Genomic DNA, 22287 nt, shown 5'->3' with positions numbered 1-22287 from the left:
AAAGGGATAAAAAAGAAAGTCCACAATTAAAGGAATAGTAAGTGTGACTGGAATAATACCCTTTCACCTTTCTAAGTTTTAATACCAAAGCAGAGAGGGCTCTGATCTTGTGCACTAAATTTCTCACCTGCACTACTTCATCATCTGACACATTGTTGTAATCTAAGAGAGTAATTTGTCTAAATTATTTGGAGCTTGTTCTGCAAATGCTGCTCTTGGACAAACCTATAGAAAGAAATAATCTACAGGTCTCACTTTAAGAACATTGGTTCTCTTCTGGTAATGCTGAAATATCTTAACAGGAATCATAAGCAGGTCCTCTAAATTACTAGTGAGAGATGCAAGAGTAGGGATGATAGAGGGTGCTAAGGAATCATCCTGCTGCCTGAAGTCCAGCCTTTAAAATACATGACTTTCCCAGAAAAACTGTGAATTTTTTGACTAGCCATAATAATGTAAGCACAGAAAAGCTATCTCTTGTGTCAGATCCAACAGTGAGGTCTCAAGAAAAGGTTTGTATACAGCTTTGGTGAAACAATTCATGGCCTGAAAAAGATCCCAACCCACTTAGGGTTCATACAGCTGAAATACTTACCTGGGGACAGCCCTAAAACATCTAACTGCATAGACTGACAGCTTTTTATAATGATAATGGGAACAAAAGAAAGACAGCAATTAAAGGAATAGTATGGTAAACCAGATTAACATCCTGTTCACTGCATCCACTAGAAGATTGTCTCTACTTGATCTGGTAAAGGTTGATCATCAAAACTCTGCATGTTTTGCAATGGTTTCTACTGCTTCTGCAAAAAATTCTCTTTTCAGAAACTTTGCTAGATAGTTCCCTGAGATAAAGCTGCAACATCTCTAAGTTCTCCTGGAACATTCATATATGTGGCTGATAAAGCACTTCTCTTTCAACAGGATCTCCTCTATCTACATGAACCACTCCTACTGTGGCCAAAGACAGGCAATCAAGGTCACCATAGCATTCCTAGACTTGAAGCTTGTCTAACTTGACTTCTGAGTTGAAAAAAGGGAAGGCATAACATCCAAGTCACCCCAGTAATGCATCAGTATTTCTATCTTCCAAACTAATTGGTTCAGCTGGCAAGGCAATACAATACCAACTTGCAATTTAGGCTCACTGAAAACAGGTCCACCAAAAGTATGCCCAGCTGACATCAAAGCCATCACTGCATATAGTGACCACGACGACAGACAAAGTTGCTTCCCACACATGAGATTATCTGCTACGTTTTCCTTTATTGCCTTCCTGAAATGAACCACAGAACTATACTGACAGCATCAGATTCTACCTATAGGAAGTTGTCCATGGTGAGATAACACAATACCTCAGATCTCCAACTACACTTGTTTCTCAAGCAAGGTAGTATTGTTGAGTTGCATGCCACCCACAAGCTGATAAAAAAACTCCAGACAGCCAAATCCTTATCATTTGCTCATTTGCAGCTGTAGCAATCATGTCCTGGAATGGTTGTGTGGGACCAGCTTCTCCAGACTCAAGATGACTGATCACAGATTGTCACAAACTGACTCGATGATCTGAACTACAATAGATCTTCAGGATCAAGAATGACAAGCTCTTGATCCTGCACTTGGATACCCAAATTAGGACAGCTTTTGTGTTAACATCCATACCCAGTTATGTAATTGTTGTTAATAGCACTAGATGACACTTCTCCCAGTTAATGTAAAGTCCCAAGCACTGGCAGACTTGAATTAGGAGTGCTATCAACTGCAAGTCATCCAAGTATGTCAAAAATCTGATGCCATTCATGTCATTCCATGGTGTTATTGGTGCTAAGGTCCAGGTGAAGACTTGAGGTTTAGCTGCCAGGGTAAAACACAAAACCTTCCTCACTCACAGAAGACAAGGTACTTACTCATAGTTGGCAGCTCTGGAACATATGTCCTCTTTCCTAATAAAATGAAAACATAGGACACTGTTTCTTTCCTGAAAGGGGTTTGCTACACAAACTTATCTAACAGGCTAGGGTCCATGACTGGGTACTGTCCTCCCCTTGCCTCTAAAAGCCATATGAGTTGTCCTGTACTTCCTCAATCACCTTCTCTACATCACTGACTTCACCTCAGTATCCAGAGACCGGAACCTCTCAGTCCCTACAATAAATATCAAAACCCTAATGCCACACTGCAAGTTGGAAGCTTGTCTTGAGAGACAGAAGTTGATAGCCATCTCTGATAACTTCCATCTCCCAAATCTCCACACAAAACTGTTACCATGATCTCTAGAATTTCTAGGAACAAAGCACTTGATGATGATGGTTACCCTGGCTGAAGTCAAGGTCAATTTGTCAAAGCATTTCAATAACTGATCCAGCAGATCCAAAACCCTTAGGTTCTTGATGTTAAAAAGACAGGAAATTGGAGACTCCTCATGGCCAAATCCCAATTCATCAAAATGTTGGCCAAAAAGTAAAACACAATTATTACGTCACACATGGAAACCCAAACAAGCAACACCCACCATCCTATAGGCCTTGGTGTTGTCCTTAAAGGCTCAGTTCCCTTGGGAAACATCAAACTGTTGGCTCCTAAAATTCATTCCTGGCATTTTGCTATGGCCAGAAGTTCCCTAAGACACTACTCCATAGCGTTCATCTCCACTTGAGTACGTGCCTGAGAACAGAGTTAAAAAAGTAAAAGCCTACTTTACAAGCACTGCCATCACAGAGGAAGATTGGTACATTTATGACAATCAGCCCTTGATACAATAAAGCTTCTCCAGGTGATAGTTGGGCAACATCTGTGACTGTCTGAAGTTGCCTGACCATGGGTCAATCAAAAATGTTGGCTGGGTTTCCCTGAGATGGGTCAGTCTTAGGCAGTGGGACTGGCTACCTCTGAGGCTGTTTCTGCCTCTCTGGGTTGCATATGTCTCACACTCAATCCAACACCTCCAATGAAGGAGAATGTCTTCTCTTGGCCCTCTTCCATGAATTTCTGGTCACTAAAGAGGAGACCTCACTTAATGACCACCTGCAGATCATATGCAGGTTCCTCATCAGTCTTTAACTAATGCAACACTATCCTTGGCAGAGTTAAATCTAGCCCTCCAAGGAGCACTGGGCAGGCAAGGTAATTTCCCAAAGTCTCACGGATTCAAGCGCAGAAGTCCGGAAAGAAGCTACTTTGTCAACAGGTAAGCCAGAGCTGAAGGATGAGCTGTAAGCAAAAAAAACTGATGACACCTATGACAAATATCACTGGAGGAGAATGCAAAAGAAACAATAATAGAACATCACCAAAACTTGGTCATGAATTACCTAAAGAGAGTTAGTATTAGACAAAGAGGGGACAATCAGCGGGAGAGGATTTTCCTCTAGAGATGCAGCAGTCAGAGACAGACTATTACTGCAACCTTCAGCATGCTGGGAGGGGGATGGCTCTCAGCCACAACTCTATCAACAGATGCATAGCAATAAACAACAGAAGTAAACAACAGTCATTCATGGGTGGAGTCAAGGTCATAGTCAGCAGGGATAACATAACCTCAGGCAATGTAATGGCAGCTATGGTGGTCATTGTCAATGTCATAAATACTGCAGGAGGCAACTCGGGTACCTTGTATATCTCAGTTGCAAATGTGACGCTGGAGACAATGCTGAAGTTAACAGGCCCACAATCAACTAGTTTACATACCAACCAACTGCCACAAAACTTTCCTGAAACACTGAGAATGCCCCTTTTTGAAACATATATGAAAGATTACTCACCAGTTCTCAGGAACTCCTATGAGAAGTTAGGGATAAAAGAGGAGGGTACAAGCATAGACAAAGCCAGTGGACAAGCAGACAGCACAATGCTGGAGACTGATGGGGAGGCAGGTGAGTAAGCAAGAAAATCCATTCCAGGAGTGTCAGAGCAAGCCCTCGAGCAAGTCCTGACTTCTGGAGAAATAGCAGGCCTAGACAAGGAAGGGTTGATGAAGCATCTGCCGAGGTTTTGGGAGCACAACACTTGTAAGCCCACCTCTGGACATACAAAAACCACCAATGAACACACCAGTTTATATGCAAACACTGGGCATGTCATTTGTAGAGAACACTGTTGCCCATTATTATTATTATTATTATTATTATTATTATTATTATTATTATTATTATTATTATTATTATTATTATTATTATTATTATTATTATTAACTGCATTTTTTAAATTTTATATTTCACAAGTTTCAATTCTTGATATTTGGTACATAATTTCTTTTAATAGAATTTTATTTAGTAGAATGTAATTCACTAAGGGCACATCAAAAGTTGATGTAAAGGAGTTGCAAGTTTGTCTCTACATCCTCTTAAGTACACTGTGGTGTAGTTAAATCACTACTAATATTCCCCCTCAAAAAACACAAACATAAGTAATGGGAATTCATACAAATCACAATATAATCAAAATTAATAAGCGCTGACTAAGCATTGACGAAAGAATAATAACCTTAAATTAATATGAATAATGAAATGTAAACATGAAAACTGCAACAAAGAACAGTTTGAACTTAAAAAAAGAGAAATGAAGGTTACTCTTGGTTGTGAAACTCATTAAAAAAAACTGCATTATACCAAAAACTTACTTACTGAACACCAATACTATAAATTATTAATTATGGAATTCCATGATTACATTTAAAGAAAGAAAGCTCGAAATTAAGTGATGAGCAAGCAGTCCTATGATGCAAAAAGGAAGACATTACTTACTAACAGAAAAAAAGAAACAGAATTCAATGTAAACTCCAAGTGGCAAGTGATGCCATGAGCATGGAAGGCAAAAAACACTAACAAAATAGGTAAAAACTCACAAATACCTACAAAAAAAGTGCCAAAATGGAGATAAGGTAAGAGGTTATTGGATGAAAGAAGATGGGCATGAAGATGCTAATTCTGGAAGAGCTGCTTGGAATATTTCTGCATACTATGAGCCTACACAGATAAACACGGCTTTCTTGAAAGACCAAGCATGGTATAACATCCATTGCACAGATTAAGGTTATTTATGACAAATGAGCTGGAATGAACAAATGGAAATTTTCAAAAAATGTGACGACAGAATATTAAGATTCATGGCCAGAATATACTGCAAAAATCGTAATAAAATGAGGAAACAGCAGAGAAATGAAGTATACCATGGCTGGAAAACAGATTGAATTGGAACACAAAATTTAGGCCAAAGGCCAAACACTGGGACCTATGAAGTCATTCAGCACTGAGAGGGAAATTGAGAGTTAAAAAGATTTGAAAGGTGTAACAGGAGAAAAACTCGCAGTTGCACTACGAAACAATTGTTAGGAGAGGGTGGAAGGTCAGATGGAAGAAAAGAATATGAACAGAGGTACAGTAAAAGGAATGAAAGAGGTTATAGCTTGGGGCCAAAGGGACACTGCCAAGAACCTTAAGTAATGCCTAAAGTGCACTGTGTGAGGTGCACTGAAGGCACTACCTCCCTATATGGGGAAAACAGAGTGTGATAAAGATATCAAAGACTGAGATGGCTGAAAATACAAGGAAAAGGGATGAGTAACAGTTGGAAGTGAAGGACAATGACCTTTAGGAGGGCCCAGGAAATCATGGAAAAAGGGGTGAAACTGAGACACCGAACTGATGGGATTGCAAGTAGAAACTGCAAAGGACAGGGATTAAGAGTATGTAAAATAGTTTATGATGACAATGACTTACTATTTCTTTTTTATTCCTTGCATGCAAAGTATCACCACTTACTTATAACTACGAGCCAAAGCTAAAGCTTCCCCATACTCTTCATTTTCAATTTTACGTGCAAATAATTCTTCAGGAGTTGTGCTCTTCAAACATAGAAGACGAAAGGTTCTTTGTACAATTTTGGGCCTCTTGCTTGGAGGCCTAAATCTGTAAGACACAAAAAAATAAAATAAAAGATATTGGAATTATTCCAGCGCACCAAATGAGTACTAAATTTAATCACCAAAATAAAATCAACTGATGCATTGTGTTATACATAACTTGCTGGCATAAATGAATTAATAATAGTAATAAGTTATTTAGTGTATATTTACCAGTACACAACCTTAGTCATTTTCAATATAGTTTGATTTTAATTATCGGCATCAACAGACCTTACAATATCAAAATCCAACTAACAGTTACTGCTGCTGTCCCTTCCCTGATATCTGTCCCTTAAACTCTGATATAATCATCAGTCACCCATCAGTCATTATTCTTGACATTCCTCTTATCAAACATTACAATCCATTTTACCTCAATCAATTTACTGTGATGATTATCAACCAGCATTAATATTAGACGACCATTACCACAACACCATTCACTGTTACCATTATACAGTGTCCACAGTCATTTTCCATTTCACTTTGATTACTACCAATCCTTTCATCCAAAGATAAGTCACTAATAAGTATAACTAACATTTTTACATCACTATTTATCTTCCCTCCATTATGTTCATCATTACTCCTTCTCATTACCCTTATAATTCTTTCATAATCATCACCAACTTCCTAACTACATTACAGCAATTAATTAAACCAGCACTAAATACCTCTCAGCATCTGTAACCCAGTAGAGGGCACTTTTAGCAAGACGGCGAGATCTTTGCACAAAAGAAAGCTCCTCTTCATCATCAGAATCAAGATATTCTTCCTCTTCATCTGGGCCTTCAGCAGTCAGAAGTCTTTTTGTATTTACTCTACTTTCAACCTCGAGACCAAGAAAACCCCTATCATACGATTCACTTATCTGTAATAAAGAATAAAGAAAAAAAACATTAAAAGCACTTGAAATGTACATACTTCTAAAAGTTATTAAAATGCCATTATATATAGCTCACAGTCGTTGATAATCTCATTCTAGTGCTTAGAAATAGCTGATATTTTTCAATTAAACCTACATCTGTAATCAATTTTTTACATGCTATCAAAAATGAAAGTACAATTCACAAATCTCCAAAATCATAAAGGAGCAATATATAAATTTGTTTGAAAACAGAATTAATCATTTATACAAGAACATCCCTTATATCTAGCCCTTCTGTGTTCCAAATGATTGTCCCACTTCAGTCCCTTACAAAGAGAGAGCAAAGAGGGAGAACATCAGTCATCTAGTAGTCCTATGCAAGCTTGGATAGATCCCAGGGTCTCATACAGAAAACAGTCTCATTCTCAGTGTTGTATGATCAATAACTTGCGAGAAATTAGCAGGGCTGGGAGGTGGGAAGTGGCATTATAAGCGCAGCATTTACAGATATATTTTGCTTTATGTATAGGGATACTTTCCAGCCAACAGAACATTACAAGAATTTCAAATTAAGAAACAAGATGTACAGTGGCACTACTGTATACTGAACCACCCTATTGACATTCCATGCTTACACTCTAATTCCTGCTAAACAGCCAAGATTTTGTATTTTAGATTGGACAATCTCCCACAATAAGCATGTTTTGACATAATAATGCAGTATATCTTAAATAATACAAAATACCTGATGGAGAGCATACACAAACTTATCAACATAAAGTTTGTAAACTTTTGTGATCCATCTATTTGCATTTTTACTTGAAAATGCTATAATAAATGTAACTGACAATATAATGTTGCACAAGTATGATGTTTTTAAAACACACGATTTCTTATAAAACCATTAATCATAAATAGCTTTACTGATGAACAGACACTTGTATCCTGAACATTTGCATCCCAGACAGCTGCATACCAGACAGTTGCATCCCAGGGCATTTGTGTCCCAGGGTATTTGTGTCTCAGAACAAATGTGTCCCTGGATAATTGTGCATTACACTTTTTCATAAAATACATTGATAAACTCAAAACTAACTAAGAGGTTGTGAGCCATACCTAACTGCATCCCTAAAACATTTACCCACTACAAAAAAAAAAACAAATTGGTATGTAGTTACAATACATTTTGATAAATAAGCAAAAGTAATTACCATAAAGTATGAAAAGCAACTTTTAAACCCAGTGAAAAACACTTATTAGCTCTTTCAATGACTGCAGAACAAACATCTCTAGAATCTGGATTTTTATCTCAAGACCCATGGCTAAGTTTCGAAAATCAAACGCTGGTGGTAAAATATTTTTGGACAAGAACTTCAGCTATCACTATCATAAGAAAAATGCCAATGGAGCAAAACTTACTAGGGCTGTGTAGAGCAATCTTGTAAAGCAAGAATTCATACTGTGAATGATTCAATTATCACATGAACTAATGAGTACAACCATGGATGTTATGCAGCAAAAAGCAAAGCACAAGGAGCTATTTCTCATTTAAAAACTACATCAGTGTCAGTATATGAACCAGCAAGAAGTTTCATTGGAGCAACTATCGCTAACTAAGATGAATTTTCAGTTACACACATGCCTAATTTATTGTTAATGGGAAGAAATGTGCGTTGATCTTGACAGAAAGCACAAAATGCACCTCCAATTCCACAACAAAGGAATAATTACGAGATATCGAAAACCTACTGTTCCCTTACGACTGGAGAAAAGTTTCTTGCCCTAGATTCTGGTATTGATGAAAAGAATAAAATTCTTATATTTGTGACAGAGGATGGCTTGGAAAATTTTATAATATTTCCTAATTGGGAACATATGGTACTTTTAGAGTTAGCCCAACAATATATTATCAGCAGTATTGCATCCATATCCAAGAGGGTGTATTTAGCATTCCCCTCAACTTTGCCCTTCTTCCAAATATTCACATATTTGTAGCAACTAAAACCTCAACCTCAACTGAATCCAAAACCACTGTTGACAGACTCTGAAATAGGAGCTCAGAGAAGTTTTGCAGAAATGTCTCCACAAGCAACAATAGGCTCATGCCTTTTTCATTTATCAAAGTCTACTTTCAATGAAATCTGTGACCTAGGGTTAAGAAAGCAAATAGGGAAGAGTTCAGTTTAAAAATTAGGTGTTTTTCTGTTATCATTTCTCCCTGTAAGTGACGTTTTCGATGGCTTTATTGATTTGTCAGATGATTGTGATTTGTCCCAAGAATTTATGAAAATTTTGAAATGATGTACACTGGCCAAGCAAGATGAAGAATAGGAATAGTGACTGCACCAAGTTTTTCTGTCAAGTCCTAGAATGTTCAAGAAAGTTTTAAACCACTTGCCCAGATCTAACAATAGTTCAGAGGCATTGCATAATGCTTTGCAGTCCTCAGTAACCTGTCAACACCCCTCTACAGTATTTGGAAATTCTTTGATGCAATAAAGAAGGCGGCTAATGAATAAAAGAAAAAAATTTATTTTCAAAGAGGAAACCCAGTGGAAAGAAGAATAAAAATGCAAATAAACTAATCATGGCACTACTAAAAAGGTATCATCCTAAAGACAAAATAAATTTCTTAAGCGGGATAGCTCACAACATTTATACCTTTTTATTTAGTTGTTGAACGAATATTCTGATTCTTGAAGTAAACATTTTTCAGATATAATCACATTTTAGTTTGATAATATATTTTATGCAAAACTAAACTTTAAAAAACTTAAGATTATCTTTAATTCCTTCAAACAAGTACGCAAGTACGCAATTATCCAGGGATTCATTTGTCCTGGGACACAAATGTCCTGGGACATAATTGTCTGGTAGGCAACTGTTCAGGACACAAATGTCCAGGATGCAAATCTCCTAGAACCAGCCTCATTCTGTGCAAAACACATCCAGGTGCACCAACTCAAGTGATCTGAAGGAAGAAAAACAACTGGATGTGTGCCACCACACTCCAGCGTGCTATAAAGTGACTATTCTTTCTTCTATGCCAACTTCCAACAGAAGGGTTAGGAAAAAGGAGAAAGGCACTAATATTATGATTATCTGGTTTGTATTAAAATGTGTTCTATTGCAGAAACTTGGTTTGCTATCATAAACCCATTAATCATAAACTGTCAAGATAAGAATTCAGGAGAGATGACAATACAGTACAGATAATCCAATGAAGATATAAGGGATGAAGTCATAAAGAAGATGAAGATGAATGCCCTGGATCCCTCCCAGCCAAAATTACATAGCCTACTGAGATGGTCAAAATTACATAGCCTACTGAGATGGTAAGTCCTAACAATTAAACATCAAGGTATTTATGAGTGATATCGCAAAGGTAAAATCTAGCAAAAGTATTCTGACAGTGCCAAGCGCCAGCTGTAATTATGGCAGATATCTCTAAGTTACTTAAAAGTCAAGGAAGAGGAGAGGGCTGCAGAAACTACCAATGAACTACCATTAAAAAAAATTTGTGTGAAAAAATACAAATACATAGCAGAGAAATGTACACAATTCCACAATAAGAGAGAAAAAATTGGAGTAAACACTGGGAAGCACCATACACATCCAAAGCAGCTGGAGTTATACAGAAGAATAAGAGATGCTGATGACAGACTCTGGAAACCATGTCAGAACCTTTCTTCTTTCAATTCTTCAAGCTGATGTAGCTGGGTTCGTTTTACAATGAATAAGGCGTATTATGATAAGATAGGTTTTGTATAACAAACTTTTGTATTATAAAAACAATGAATTTAAATTCAACTTCCTTTCCTCCAATGCTGTGCAATGCAAAGGGCCATTGTGAATTTCTGCCACTCAAATCTTCCCTATTCTTTCACTTTCACAAATCCCCACTCATCTCCAGCCTCCCATCTTACAGTTCTCATCTGAACATACCTCTGTCTTCTGATGATCAAAGGAGCCCAGCCCACAATACTGTACTGCCTGCTTTTTTCTGCAAGGTATTCCCTTCCAAGCCATATCATTCTCATTTTCATCTACTCTATTTATTATTATTATTATTATTATTATTATTATTATTATTATTATTATTATTATTATTATTATTATTATTATTATTATTATTATTATCAAGCCAAGGAATAACCCTAGTTGGAAAAACAGAATGCTAAGCTCAATGGTCCAAACAGGGATAGATAGGAGTCCAGTGCAGAAAAGGAAAATGAGAAGAATGAATTATAAAAGAAATAATGATGACAAACAGGGAAGATAACAAGAAATAAGATAAATGACAGGGAAGATAACAAGAAATAAGATAAATGACAAAGTAAAATAAATGAGATCAATAAATCTAAATATGGAACTGTAAATTTCTTCATTGTATCATATTTCACACTATCATGCCATCTGATTCCTAATATCTTATTCAGCCTTGTCCATTCTTGGATATGCCTTGTTTGTCTTTCACTACATTTCAACTTAAAAACTTGTATACTAGACATTACTGTTCATATATATTTGAAACACTCAACCTCATCAATCCTTTCTATATCTTTCTTTTTTGCACACACTATCATTATTTCTGCTTTCTTTGGATTAATCTGAAGTCCCATCTATCTAGAAAAATGATACATTTTATAATGTACTGTAATGGTAAATCTTGTGGTATTTTGTTCATTAAGACAGCATCATTTGCATATCCTAAGCCTGTCAACTGTTTATTACCACTGCAGTCTAAACCTTCTCCTCCATCTGTAACCACTTTCTTCATTAAAAATCCATGAGAAGAGTAAACACCAAAGGTTACACAGCAATTCCCTGTTGCACCCCAATATTTACTGCAAATTCACCCGATGAGACTCCATCAACTCTGCATCTGCATTATTCACAGACAATTTCAATCAATGGGATACCTTCTCTAACACTGATCTCTGGACACTGTCAAATGCCTTCTAATAATCAACAAAGGTCATCACATAGGGACTTCTAAACTCATGCTACTGCACATGTCTCAACAACAAAAATATCTGACCTGTACTACTCCTGCCTTTTGTAAAACCTTATTGTTCGTCTCTAAACATTTGATCAATTTCTTTCTTTAGCATGCCGATGCTGAGTATACTGAATACTTTTATCAAGACAAATGTGAAAGAAATTACCAAATTCAGTCAGATCACCTTTCCTGATTATCTTTGCTATGAATTCTGATTACCAATCATCAGGCTTTGTTTCCTAATCCCATTTCTTCAGACAGACTAGTTAGTACAGTACAAAAGATGTCATTTTCAGCTAAAATCATCTTTGCACTGATTCCATCACAACTCTATGCTTTCCACTGACTATTTCTTTATTGGCAATTAAAATTATCAAAGCTGTTACTAGGAGATTTAAATTTACAATGATTACCAGCCTTTTCCTTGAATACATAAACTAATATGACTTTTGGAGTTAATTGCCCAAAATTCTATATTTTGCAAACTTTTCCATACATGCCAAGGATTTTATATTAAACCCATCAACATTTATCAATATCCTGCTTCAGAAGGAATATTCCTCATGGCTACTTTAAAAACTTGTGAATAGATCTGAATAAAACAAAGTTACATCTATTCTAAAGGTTGTGACCTTTAGTACCATACACCTTACTTTATTAATATGATGGGTATAATCATTTACCTGGAAGTTGTAATAAAGTAGTGTGAAGGAAAGGGTGTAAATAGACATCTATTTATCAAAATGTCTTATTACTAATGTATGCACTACAGGTTGCTTGTTATTTCTGCATTCCTACCCACAAAATTTATACTGTACCTGCTGTGTAATGAAATAGGGTATGGCGATGGAGGAATAAGTAATTACATGCCCCAGTTATTTGCTGTAGTCTTTGTAATCAACAACAATCCTGAATTTTACTGTATCTCAACTCATTTTATAATCATTACAAGTGGCAAAGAAGGCTGACTATTCATGAAAGGTTTTCATCCATATACTCTACCCATCATTCAGGTCTACATTCATCATTCATGTACAAAACTTTAGAATGCTTTCCTTCTTTTTGTGCAGCTAAGTACCTGCTATGAGTTGTTTTGTCGGTTTAATAAATGTGATGTTTCTGTATTCTTCCTCCTTTATTGTTTTCTAAGACCTGTGGCTAAATTACTTACACTAAACTCTTTTTTTAATGGGATAAACACAATTTCATGCCTGTGTTATAACAACATAATTAACTTAGGTAAGAATGGGAAACTTTGCCTCATAAAAAATACTTTCCATGGAGGTCTGAGGAACAGCTCACATATGTAAAACAATAAGTGTCTACAAAAAATGTGACAACTTACCTGTGGAACACCTTCTAAAAACTCTGGAGACTCTCCAAGTAAGTTTCTTAGAGAATTAATAGAACTGACAGTAACAGCACCAGAGTATCTAGCTAATATCACAGCCGCATCTGACCACCAACTAAGATCTGCTGGGTGATTTCTTAAAGGACCTGAGTACTGAAGAAGTCGTTGTTTCTGGCCAGGGATATACTCATTAGTAGCAGGATTAACAGCATCATGATCTGGTTGACCTGACAGAAGCCAAAACTTCTTTTTACGCAATGATGGCAATTCCCAAACTGACAAACTCCCAGACATATGCAGTGCTGCTAACTGTCGGCCATTAGGGGACACGCACATGTGAAAGATACAGTCGTGATGAGGTAACTGCTGCCAACCTAGTAGATTTTTCATTAATCCAACACTAGGAGGAAGATACTCATCTTCATCAATTGTAGGCACCTGTGTAATAAACATCCACATCTTAAAATGTAAATCACTCAATACAAATGGTGGTGAATATCACAAATATGCTGAAGGGGATAGACAATGAAAAATATTTTGTTCTAAAGTTTACATCACAAATAACTACAGGGGAAAAGGAAAATTTTATATTCCAGTGATATACTTAACAGTACAGTATCTGGAAAAATAAAAATGCAAGAAATTCTGACCAGAATAAAAAACCATACAAAACTGAATTTTATGAAGCAATACAATGTAATAATTACATACAAAGAATTCTGCTCATTCTGAAAGATTAACAGAGACATTCTGAATATCTGAAAGACTGAAAAGAATTATTCTGTGTGATCTGAAAGACTAACAAACACATTCTGTACATTTTGGAACACTAACAAAGAGGAACTCAATATATTTGAAAACACTAACAGGCAAGCAATTATTAGGCAAAGTTCAAGCAGTTCTCAGAAATATGGAACGCTGTTCAATTTACAGTACCTTCCACAGAATCTTTTAACAAGTGACAATCAGAAACAGCATGAATATCGACAAATACAGTATTTTATAGGTAATAAAACCTTTCATAGACAAAATATGACATCCAACTAAAATTGTCACAAAACCATGCCATTCAAAACGCCATTGATGACTGATAACTTACCTGTTTGTAAAATGGATAGTCATTAATCATACGCCAAATAGTAATGCCATGGCCAAGACCACTGCTTTTCAAATTAGTATCATTCATGTAGTTACATGAGCCAGCAACCATAATCAGATTCCTGTAAGTGAAAATTCAAATAATTTAACAATACATTACTAAAAATTAACAAAACAAATAAAAAAACTTTTTGTAAATTTAGTGCAAAAAGTCTATTTGTATACTTACAATAGACGATAAAATGGCAATGTACAGTCTCAGGAATTCAGTAAAATAAAATAAAATTTGAATGGTAGTAAAATCAAACATACAGTACATAGGAAAAGGCATTAACATCCAAAATTCTCACTTGCTAAGACACTGGCATGGGAATGAACTACAATATTAACCAACATTTACATTTTAAAATGAAATTTTTGGTAAACAAATCCATCATTCATATCACTGGTTCATCCACGAATCTGAAAATCCTTGGCACTTGATACCCTTTTGACAGTTAGATCAGATCATCTGCCAGAGTTAGCAGCAGGTGTTATCGAACCTTACTTCTCATGTAGTCTAGGTATAGTTCCCAGAAGTGAGTGGGGCTGGCCATAATAGATGAACAATGGGTATGTATATAAAAATTTAAATTTGTTTTAAAAAAATACACTTCTACACTTGTTGGTTGTATGAACCCATCATGTACATCAGTACCTTATTTGAAATTGAAGAGCTATCAAAGAGAAACCCCTGAACAGCTGATTGGAATGAAGTGTCTGATTGAAAGCCCAAGACCTGAGATTAGCAAAGAACCAAATACTCTGAAGCTCAAGAAGCTGTAGTTCTGGAGGTAAACTATATGAATGCTATAGTATAAAAGGTTTGCATTTGTAGATTATCAAAATATGGTAACAATGACTTAGTAGAAGAATGTATTCACAAGTCACAGAACTTGTTAAATCCTGACAGTTCCCAATACAAAGCTTGCTATAGAGACATGAAACAAAAGAACATAGCCTCTTTATCTAAAGCTAGAGAAGGTATTTCTTTACCATGTGTTCTTGGTACAAATCCAAAGGGCTGTATTTAGGTTGTGCATGCCATATTCCATGGGTGTATCACACACCTCACCCCCACCATCCACAATCCACAGACTGATGCTTCTCCATGGCTATCAAAGAGTAAGGACCCTGTTTCTCATCCAATAAGAAAGGGAAGAAAATCTAGGATGTTAAACCATGCATTGCTGCCAAATGCTAACTCTTGCCATCCTCCCCTGACATTCGAGGAAGAGAGAAGTAAATACCTGATTGAGCTACATGGACAATCTGCAAAAGGAGTTGACTGTACTTGTGACTTTAGCTGACTTGTGTCCCTCTGAAGAGACCTCTTGATGGATGAATGTGAAGTTCATCTCTGGCTGTGGTGGCTCCAAATCCAACAAAGTGAAGATGAGATAACAGACAGGGATAATGACAATTTAGCTAAATGACCTATACTTTATAAACCACCGGGGTCAAATCAAACTTCAAGAACAAGTCACTGAAGGCCTTGTTGAGCTGCCCAAATCTGAAAATGGAGTAGGACATCTTTAAAAAAGCTCCAGAGGCAACCAATGCCTTGTCTAATCCAATGCCTGAAGAGATTTCTTGACCGGGCAACCTTCTGTCTCAATAAAAAGAGAAATTTGAAGAGTGGCATGTTACCTGTTGCCAAGGAAGAGTTGTGGAACTCCTGTTCTTGCCGTTAACCATCTCAGTGAATAGAGATGGTTGGAGCTTTAGGAAGGATGCCTATTTCACAGAAGAATTGCAGCTCTCCTTTCAGCTGGGCTCAAGTCTCCAACAGTATGCAAGCAACTTGATCTCCAAATAGAAACCAATCAGGGGAATCACCAAAAACTGTCCAAGTGGCTCTTACCCTGGAGCTCCAATATTGTACAAACTTTATCATCAACTTGACCATTCATTTACTAATTCTGTTATTATTATGCAGTACTTAATGTTTGCATTTTATTTCAATCTAAGATTTGCATAGAGGCATTATTTTGTTCATGTGTTTGTTACACAAGTTAAGGAAAGTGGGAAAGTAAGGGCAAATTTGTACAGTATAAAAATAGCTTTACATAAAGAGGCCTGTGCAGAGCTACACTTTCATAAATAAAAGTCTGTGCATGAAATGCAACAATCTACTTATAGATCTTCTAGGAACTCTGGGTACACTCCAAGTAAGTCATAACAACAGTTACATCCAACAATTAATTAAGATCTGCTGGGTGATTCCTAAATGATCTGTATGTTTCTGGCACAGAAGCCTTAGCTATGGATGTTTCCTTGGCGATGCCTTGACCCACAGTGATTTTGACTTCAATGGAGGAAGTCTGGGTAAGGCTTCTTGACGAAAATGCTTGTCGTTGCCAACAGGCTAGACTGGGTGGTGGGTGTAATAAGAATACTCCTCAGGGATTCTGTAGATAACTCAGAGAATTTAGCAAGGGCTAGGAGTTTGGTGAGTCCTCTAGCATGAGATTCTATCCTTACTATTTGGATGATGGCCTATTCCTTTGCAAAAAGCTTCATGAAGGACAGAGTGCCATTTTGAGAAGCTTGTCCAATTTGCTATCATCCTCTGACTTCAAAAGCCTCAGGACAGCTGATATTATGGGTTGCAACCTCTTTCCTACCCAGTTGGCTAGAAAGATTACAAAGACAGTAGATGCCACAACTACCATAACTGCCATGAGGTCACTTGCCAGTTAAACTCTCTTTGTTCATACCAATCAACTAGTCATAGGATTCATAGGGACTTTCACAGGTCTCCTGAACCCTCTTATTCCAGGAGCAAATAATTGAACAGTCCTGCTACACCCCTGCCATACCAGCCAGGAAGCCTTTCACTAATAATCCTTCCCATCCTGCAATCCCAACAACTCTGTGCTTGTCCTGTTTGTTTGAACAGAAGTAGTAAAGATCTCCAAGAAACCTCTCTATAACACTCACACAAGATGAAACTCAGACCCAACTACATTCAGGTCTGCTTCTAGAAGGAGCTTGTCTCCAGGAATTCAGGAACCACTGTTTGGAGGTAGAAGTGGATCCTTGGGTGGTTCAAAACTTGGTAGAAGTGGACCTTTGGGTGGTTCAAAACTTACAAAAAGGTTATCAGCTCTCCTTTCTAAAGACAAGCCTTCCACTAAAATCAGAGTATGCCCACCCAATATGGGTCATATGCAAGGAACTTCATGAAGTTTCTTGCCCTTGACAAGAGAGGTATTATTATTATTTCAGTAGATGAAACCTATTCATATGGAACAAGCACACAGGGGTCACTGACTTGAAATTCAAGTTTCCAAAGAATGTTGGTTTAACCTCCTGCCGCAGACCTCACACTGATCATAAGTAATCTTAAGAACTTTTTCAGAAATTGTTTGTTGTCTCCCAGGCACCAGGAAGATGGAGGCCCATCACAGAATTGCAACTTGTCACTGATCTCTTTTTGGTTGGAGTTGTACCATCAGTCTATTGTTATTTCATTAGAGGAACTTTTTAGAATCCCTTGACTTGAAAGACATACTTTCAGGCCTAAATCCACAAGTCTTCAAACATATTCCCTCCAGTTTGTTTGACATGGAAGGTTCATCTAATTCAAAGTCCTTAATTCTGGTCTGACCACAGCACTGCTAATCTGCAACTATGTCCTCCCCCAAGCTTCTGTTGGGCTTACAGGAGAGACCTCAGGTTTTTGAGGTACTTTGACGATTAGCTGATTAGTATGGCATCCTTCTCCACAGAACTTCAGAACCACCTCAGTTACCTAACCAGCCTGTGTTAACACTTGGGTCTAACTATCACCCAGTATGAGTCCCATCTGACACTGGCCAAGAGCCATTTTATCTAGCAATAGAGCTACATAAATCAATGTTCAGGCACAACCGACCACTGACAAAATATAGACTCCACAGTCTCTGAAAGTTCTTGAAAACCTTATCCCCACCAGATGAGTTGTGGGAAAGGTTGCTAGGCCATCTGACCTCCTTGGAAAATTAGTCCCTCACAGCCAGCTCAGACTAGGATAAGTGCAGCTGGACCTGAACCAACAGTAGTCTTCCACAGATAAACTGGACAACTTTTTTGTCTTACCCTCTATGGTTCCTAGCAGACCTAGCTTGGTGGTTAGACAAGTGGAACCTATGAGGTAAGATGTCCCTTTCTCCTTCTGGATTCCCCTGTTTTCTTCCATCATGACTGTGGATACTCTTTACATTCATTTCAAGAGAATGTTGGGGCCCATCTACAAGATTTGATGACTTCGAGTCTATGGTCGTGAAAGAGAAAAGATCTGCAAATAGAAATTTTTATAATAAAATTTATTTTTTTAATATTATGATAGCTGTAATTCCCACATTGGGCGGGAGGATGACAGTGTGAAGATTAAAAATTAAAGGGATCAATTAATTTTACCCATCTATTAACCCATCCCTTTCAGGTGATTCAAGCACCTATTGTTCACCATTCACCTTTTTCTCCTTCCACATAAGCGGGGAGGTTGGGGGGGGATACATAATAGAGAGGTATTTAAAAAATATATTTTATTATAAAAATTTCTATTTTTGAAATGAATCTTACCTCTCTATTGTGATAGCTGATTCATAAATTGAAGAAAATGAAGTGGGAGAAAGGTGTGAGGATAAATAATTATAACCCACAAGGCAACAACAAAATTCCACTAGGAATAAGACGCTTCTTACCTAATGATTAGAATCCAACTGCTGGTACTCTTGCCAGGAGGGGACTAATTCATTAGGCTGCAAGGACCTCTGAAAAATGTGGAGGCTCCTTGCAAGGGATACCACTCTCACTTTGATGGCAGTGGGATAAAAGGCATTGTGCCTTGGCCAGCAGAGCAAAAATGGTAAACGAATGAAGGCTCTTACCTATCTCAAACTAGGCACCTTCATACTCCCCAAAAATTTCCTAAGTAAATAGAAAAGGCTAGAATACAACTACCCTAAACATTCTAGGTATGAGTTCCCCTATCATAACAAGAGTGCAAAAGTGCACTGCGGGAGCGAGCGCTGGTCCCCAAGATTACGAGGGCAACATGTTACCAACTGTACTAGCCAGTGAAATGTTACCAACTGTACTAGCCAATGTAGGAGTGTAGGTAGTGCAGTCAGTGTTTCAGAGACTGATTAGGTCTTTGCTACTTATTTCCTGATGTATTTAGATGGCTTCTTGGGAGCTCCTTTTGGCTCCAGACTCTGTTTTTCCTTTGGGTCTGGCAGTCCATTTCCCGCATCACTATACCGACGTATGGAAGGTTTATTAGCACATAAGAAGATCGGGCATACAGTGGACACCCGTCTTCTGGGGATGCATACCAGACCCCTCTGCAGTAGTTAATACCCCCTCTAAAAAGATAAGCATTTTTAGAGGGGGTATTAACTACTCGCAGAGGGGTCTGGTATGCATCCCCACGAAGACGGGGGGTCCACTGTATGCCCGATCTCTTATAAAGCTAATAAACCTCCCATACATCAGTATAGTGATGTGGAAATGGACTGCCAGACCCAAAGGAAAAACAGAGTCTGGAGCCAAAAGGGAGCTCCCAAGAAGCCATCTAAATACATCAGGAAATAAGTAGCAAAGACCTAATCAGTCTCTGAAACACTGACTGCACTACCTACACTCCTACATTGGCTAGTACAGTTGGTAACATTTCACTGGCTAGTATAGTTGGTAACATGTTGCCCTCGTAATCTTGGGGACCAGCGCTCGCTCCCCATCAAGGGGCAGATAGTGAGACTGTCTACCAGATGGTTGCTGCCATGAGTGACAACAGGTGGGGGGTGGGGGTTACCCAGCTGACATCTGCCCGAGAGGCTATATCCTGTGGGTGGACTGAAACTACCAAACTTTAACTTTTAACTTTAACACTTCTTCAGCATCAGAGTTCAACTGGAAGCCTCAGGCTAATCAGAGGGAAATCCTTGGGAAGCAAGGGTGGTGGTAGCAAAGCCTCCTGCTCCAAGACACGTAGGGAGATTCAACTCCTCTAGAAAAGACTGAATTGAAAGCAAAAACCTCCTCCATGCCAGAGAAATAGCTGGTGCAGCCCTGTGTCCTGATGTCAAAGAATCATCTGCACATGCAACAGAATCTTTCTGTCTATCCTCACTCTCTTGTGCTGACACCAAGTTCAGTGGAAGATAAAATTGAAACCGCCAAATGAGCCAAAGTCAAAACCTACAAAGAAACGATTGATGGTGGATATTTTACTGTGGGCAGAGGTTCACAATACCACTCTAATCCTCAGATCAACACCCGATAAGTAAAAGTGGTAACTGACACCTTAAGCAAACCTGACCAGGTAATTCTGGCCGAGTGGTTATGCATCCATAGATCTGCAGTATATTTTGGAGACAGTTGAAGCTCCTTTATTAGGCTGTTTACCATCAGCCTCAATCACAGTCTTCCACAATCTGCTCAGCCCTACCAGAAAAGGCAGCATGGGCAAGCAATGCTTGCATGGTTGCCTAGGAATCCTTCTCCTTAATCAGGCCAGTGTTTGGCAAACTGCAGCAGTCTGCTAATGTTCACAGGAACCTCATATCACAATTCTGGCATCAGCAAGCCTAGTTCCCAGACCTTCTTACACTGCTGGTGGTCCTCACAAGAGCCCTTACATACTAGAAAAAGCCTGACTTTTAGAAATACCACCATAATCGCAACCTATTCAACCTTCACACAAGGAGTCTCTCCAACAGTGCTTTGTCAGGAAAGGCCTCTCACATCACACTGCCATCAGGAGTTACTGCTCTGCCCTCTTCCAGGTATTCCAGAGTAGAGGCATCAATCTGGGTGCTTCCAGGGTGTTTCGGTGCATAGCCACCCATCTGAAAGGGAAGTCACATCCAAGACTCTGCAGTTCCCATCTTAGAACTACTACTTGTTAAAATACATATCCAATCCAATGTATAAACTGGTGGATGCTCCTTCAAGGGATCTTAGCCTAGAAATAGCATTCTTAACAACCCTACCTTCAGCTTGTGAATGAGTGAGTTACATGCTCCCTCTAGTGAGGTTTCTCATACAGCTTGCAGACTGGTGAGATAACACCTGCTTTGACCATTTTCTGCCATCAAAGGGACTTGGGAAGCTGATCATGCAGCCAGGGAAGCTAGATTCTTTTTTTTGAGCATGTCTGGAAAGATAGCTGATGTGCCTCAGAGTATAGGAAGTCATAAAGTAATGGATTTGTACCCAAAAAATAATTTTGTAAAGAAAAACATATTTAAAAACCTCCACTATTTTAACTTAAATAACTGTACAAGAGCTACTATTAATTCTAATGTTTTATATGTGAATCCGTTGGTAGGAGAGGCTTTTGGAGGTCAGTTTACCATGATTCCAAACCTAACTACTCACAGCCTACTGGCTAAACTTGACACTGCTGTACTTCACAAGACACATTGGGATTTTTCTTGGCCCATTAAAAAATAAAATATATTACAAGTTGCTATGAGGATGACAGAATAACTAGGTATACTGTATATAGTAGTTATATCAACCAGTTGTTTGCTGTATTTGTAATCCATCATTATCCCATCTTTTACTATGTTTTAAATGGTTTGAGTTGCTTGTGGTGGCAAAGGGTGAACATCCATAAAAGATTTTTATCTTACTTCTTTGTCATAAGAACATGTCAAAATGCGTGCAGAACGTCTTTTGATTGCTTTGCTTCTTGTGTTGCTGTGCAGCTGCTGTGAGTTGTTTGGCTACTTCAATAAATTTGATAGTGATGTACTGTATTCTCAATCCTTTCCTGCTTTCTTTCTAAGGCAAACTTTCATCTGTGTTTTAGAGCATGAAATAACTGATACCGTTCCAGCAGACCCCTTACTTATTATGAAAAACTTCCTAACCAATACTAAAGTTGGTACTGAACAGAAGGACAAAAGTGTAGAAAAAAGCACTGATAACAAAACCACCACATAAGCTCATGTTGCCAACACAATAAAGTTGCCTTACAAGCAGTTTTGCCAACTCCAAGTCAGACTCCCACCAGTTAGGATCCCAAGTGG

General features: G+C 38.0%; 1 protein-coding gene across 1 annotated transcript in view; it reads right to left on the bottom strand.

Annotated features, from left to right (window-relative positions):
- The window catches only part of LOC136840600 (NBAS subunit of NRZ tethering complex-like), a 791298-nt gene that overhangs the window by 702495 nt on the left and 66516 nt on the right, over positions 1–22287 (bottom strand). Inside the window, 4 exon segments of the mRNA XM_067107278.1 lie at positions 5760–5906; positions 6577–6773; positions 13118–13561; positions 14223–14343. Coding sequence (XP_066963379.1) covers positions 5760–5906; positions 6577–6773; positions 13118–13561; positions 14223–14343 — 909 coding nt within the window.

This window comes from Macrobrachium rosenbergii, chromosome 8 (genome assembly GCF_040412425.1).
Source record: "Macrobrachium rosenbergii isolate ZJJX-2024 chromosome 8, ASM4041242v1, whole genome shotgun sequence".
NCBI lineage: Eukaryota > Metazoa > Arthropoda > Malacostraca > Decapoda > Palaemonidae > Macrobrachium > Macrobrachium rosenbergii.
The sequence above is the reverse complement of the archived record's forward strand: the minus strand, read 5'-3'. Positions and strand labels throughout refer to the sequence as shown.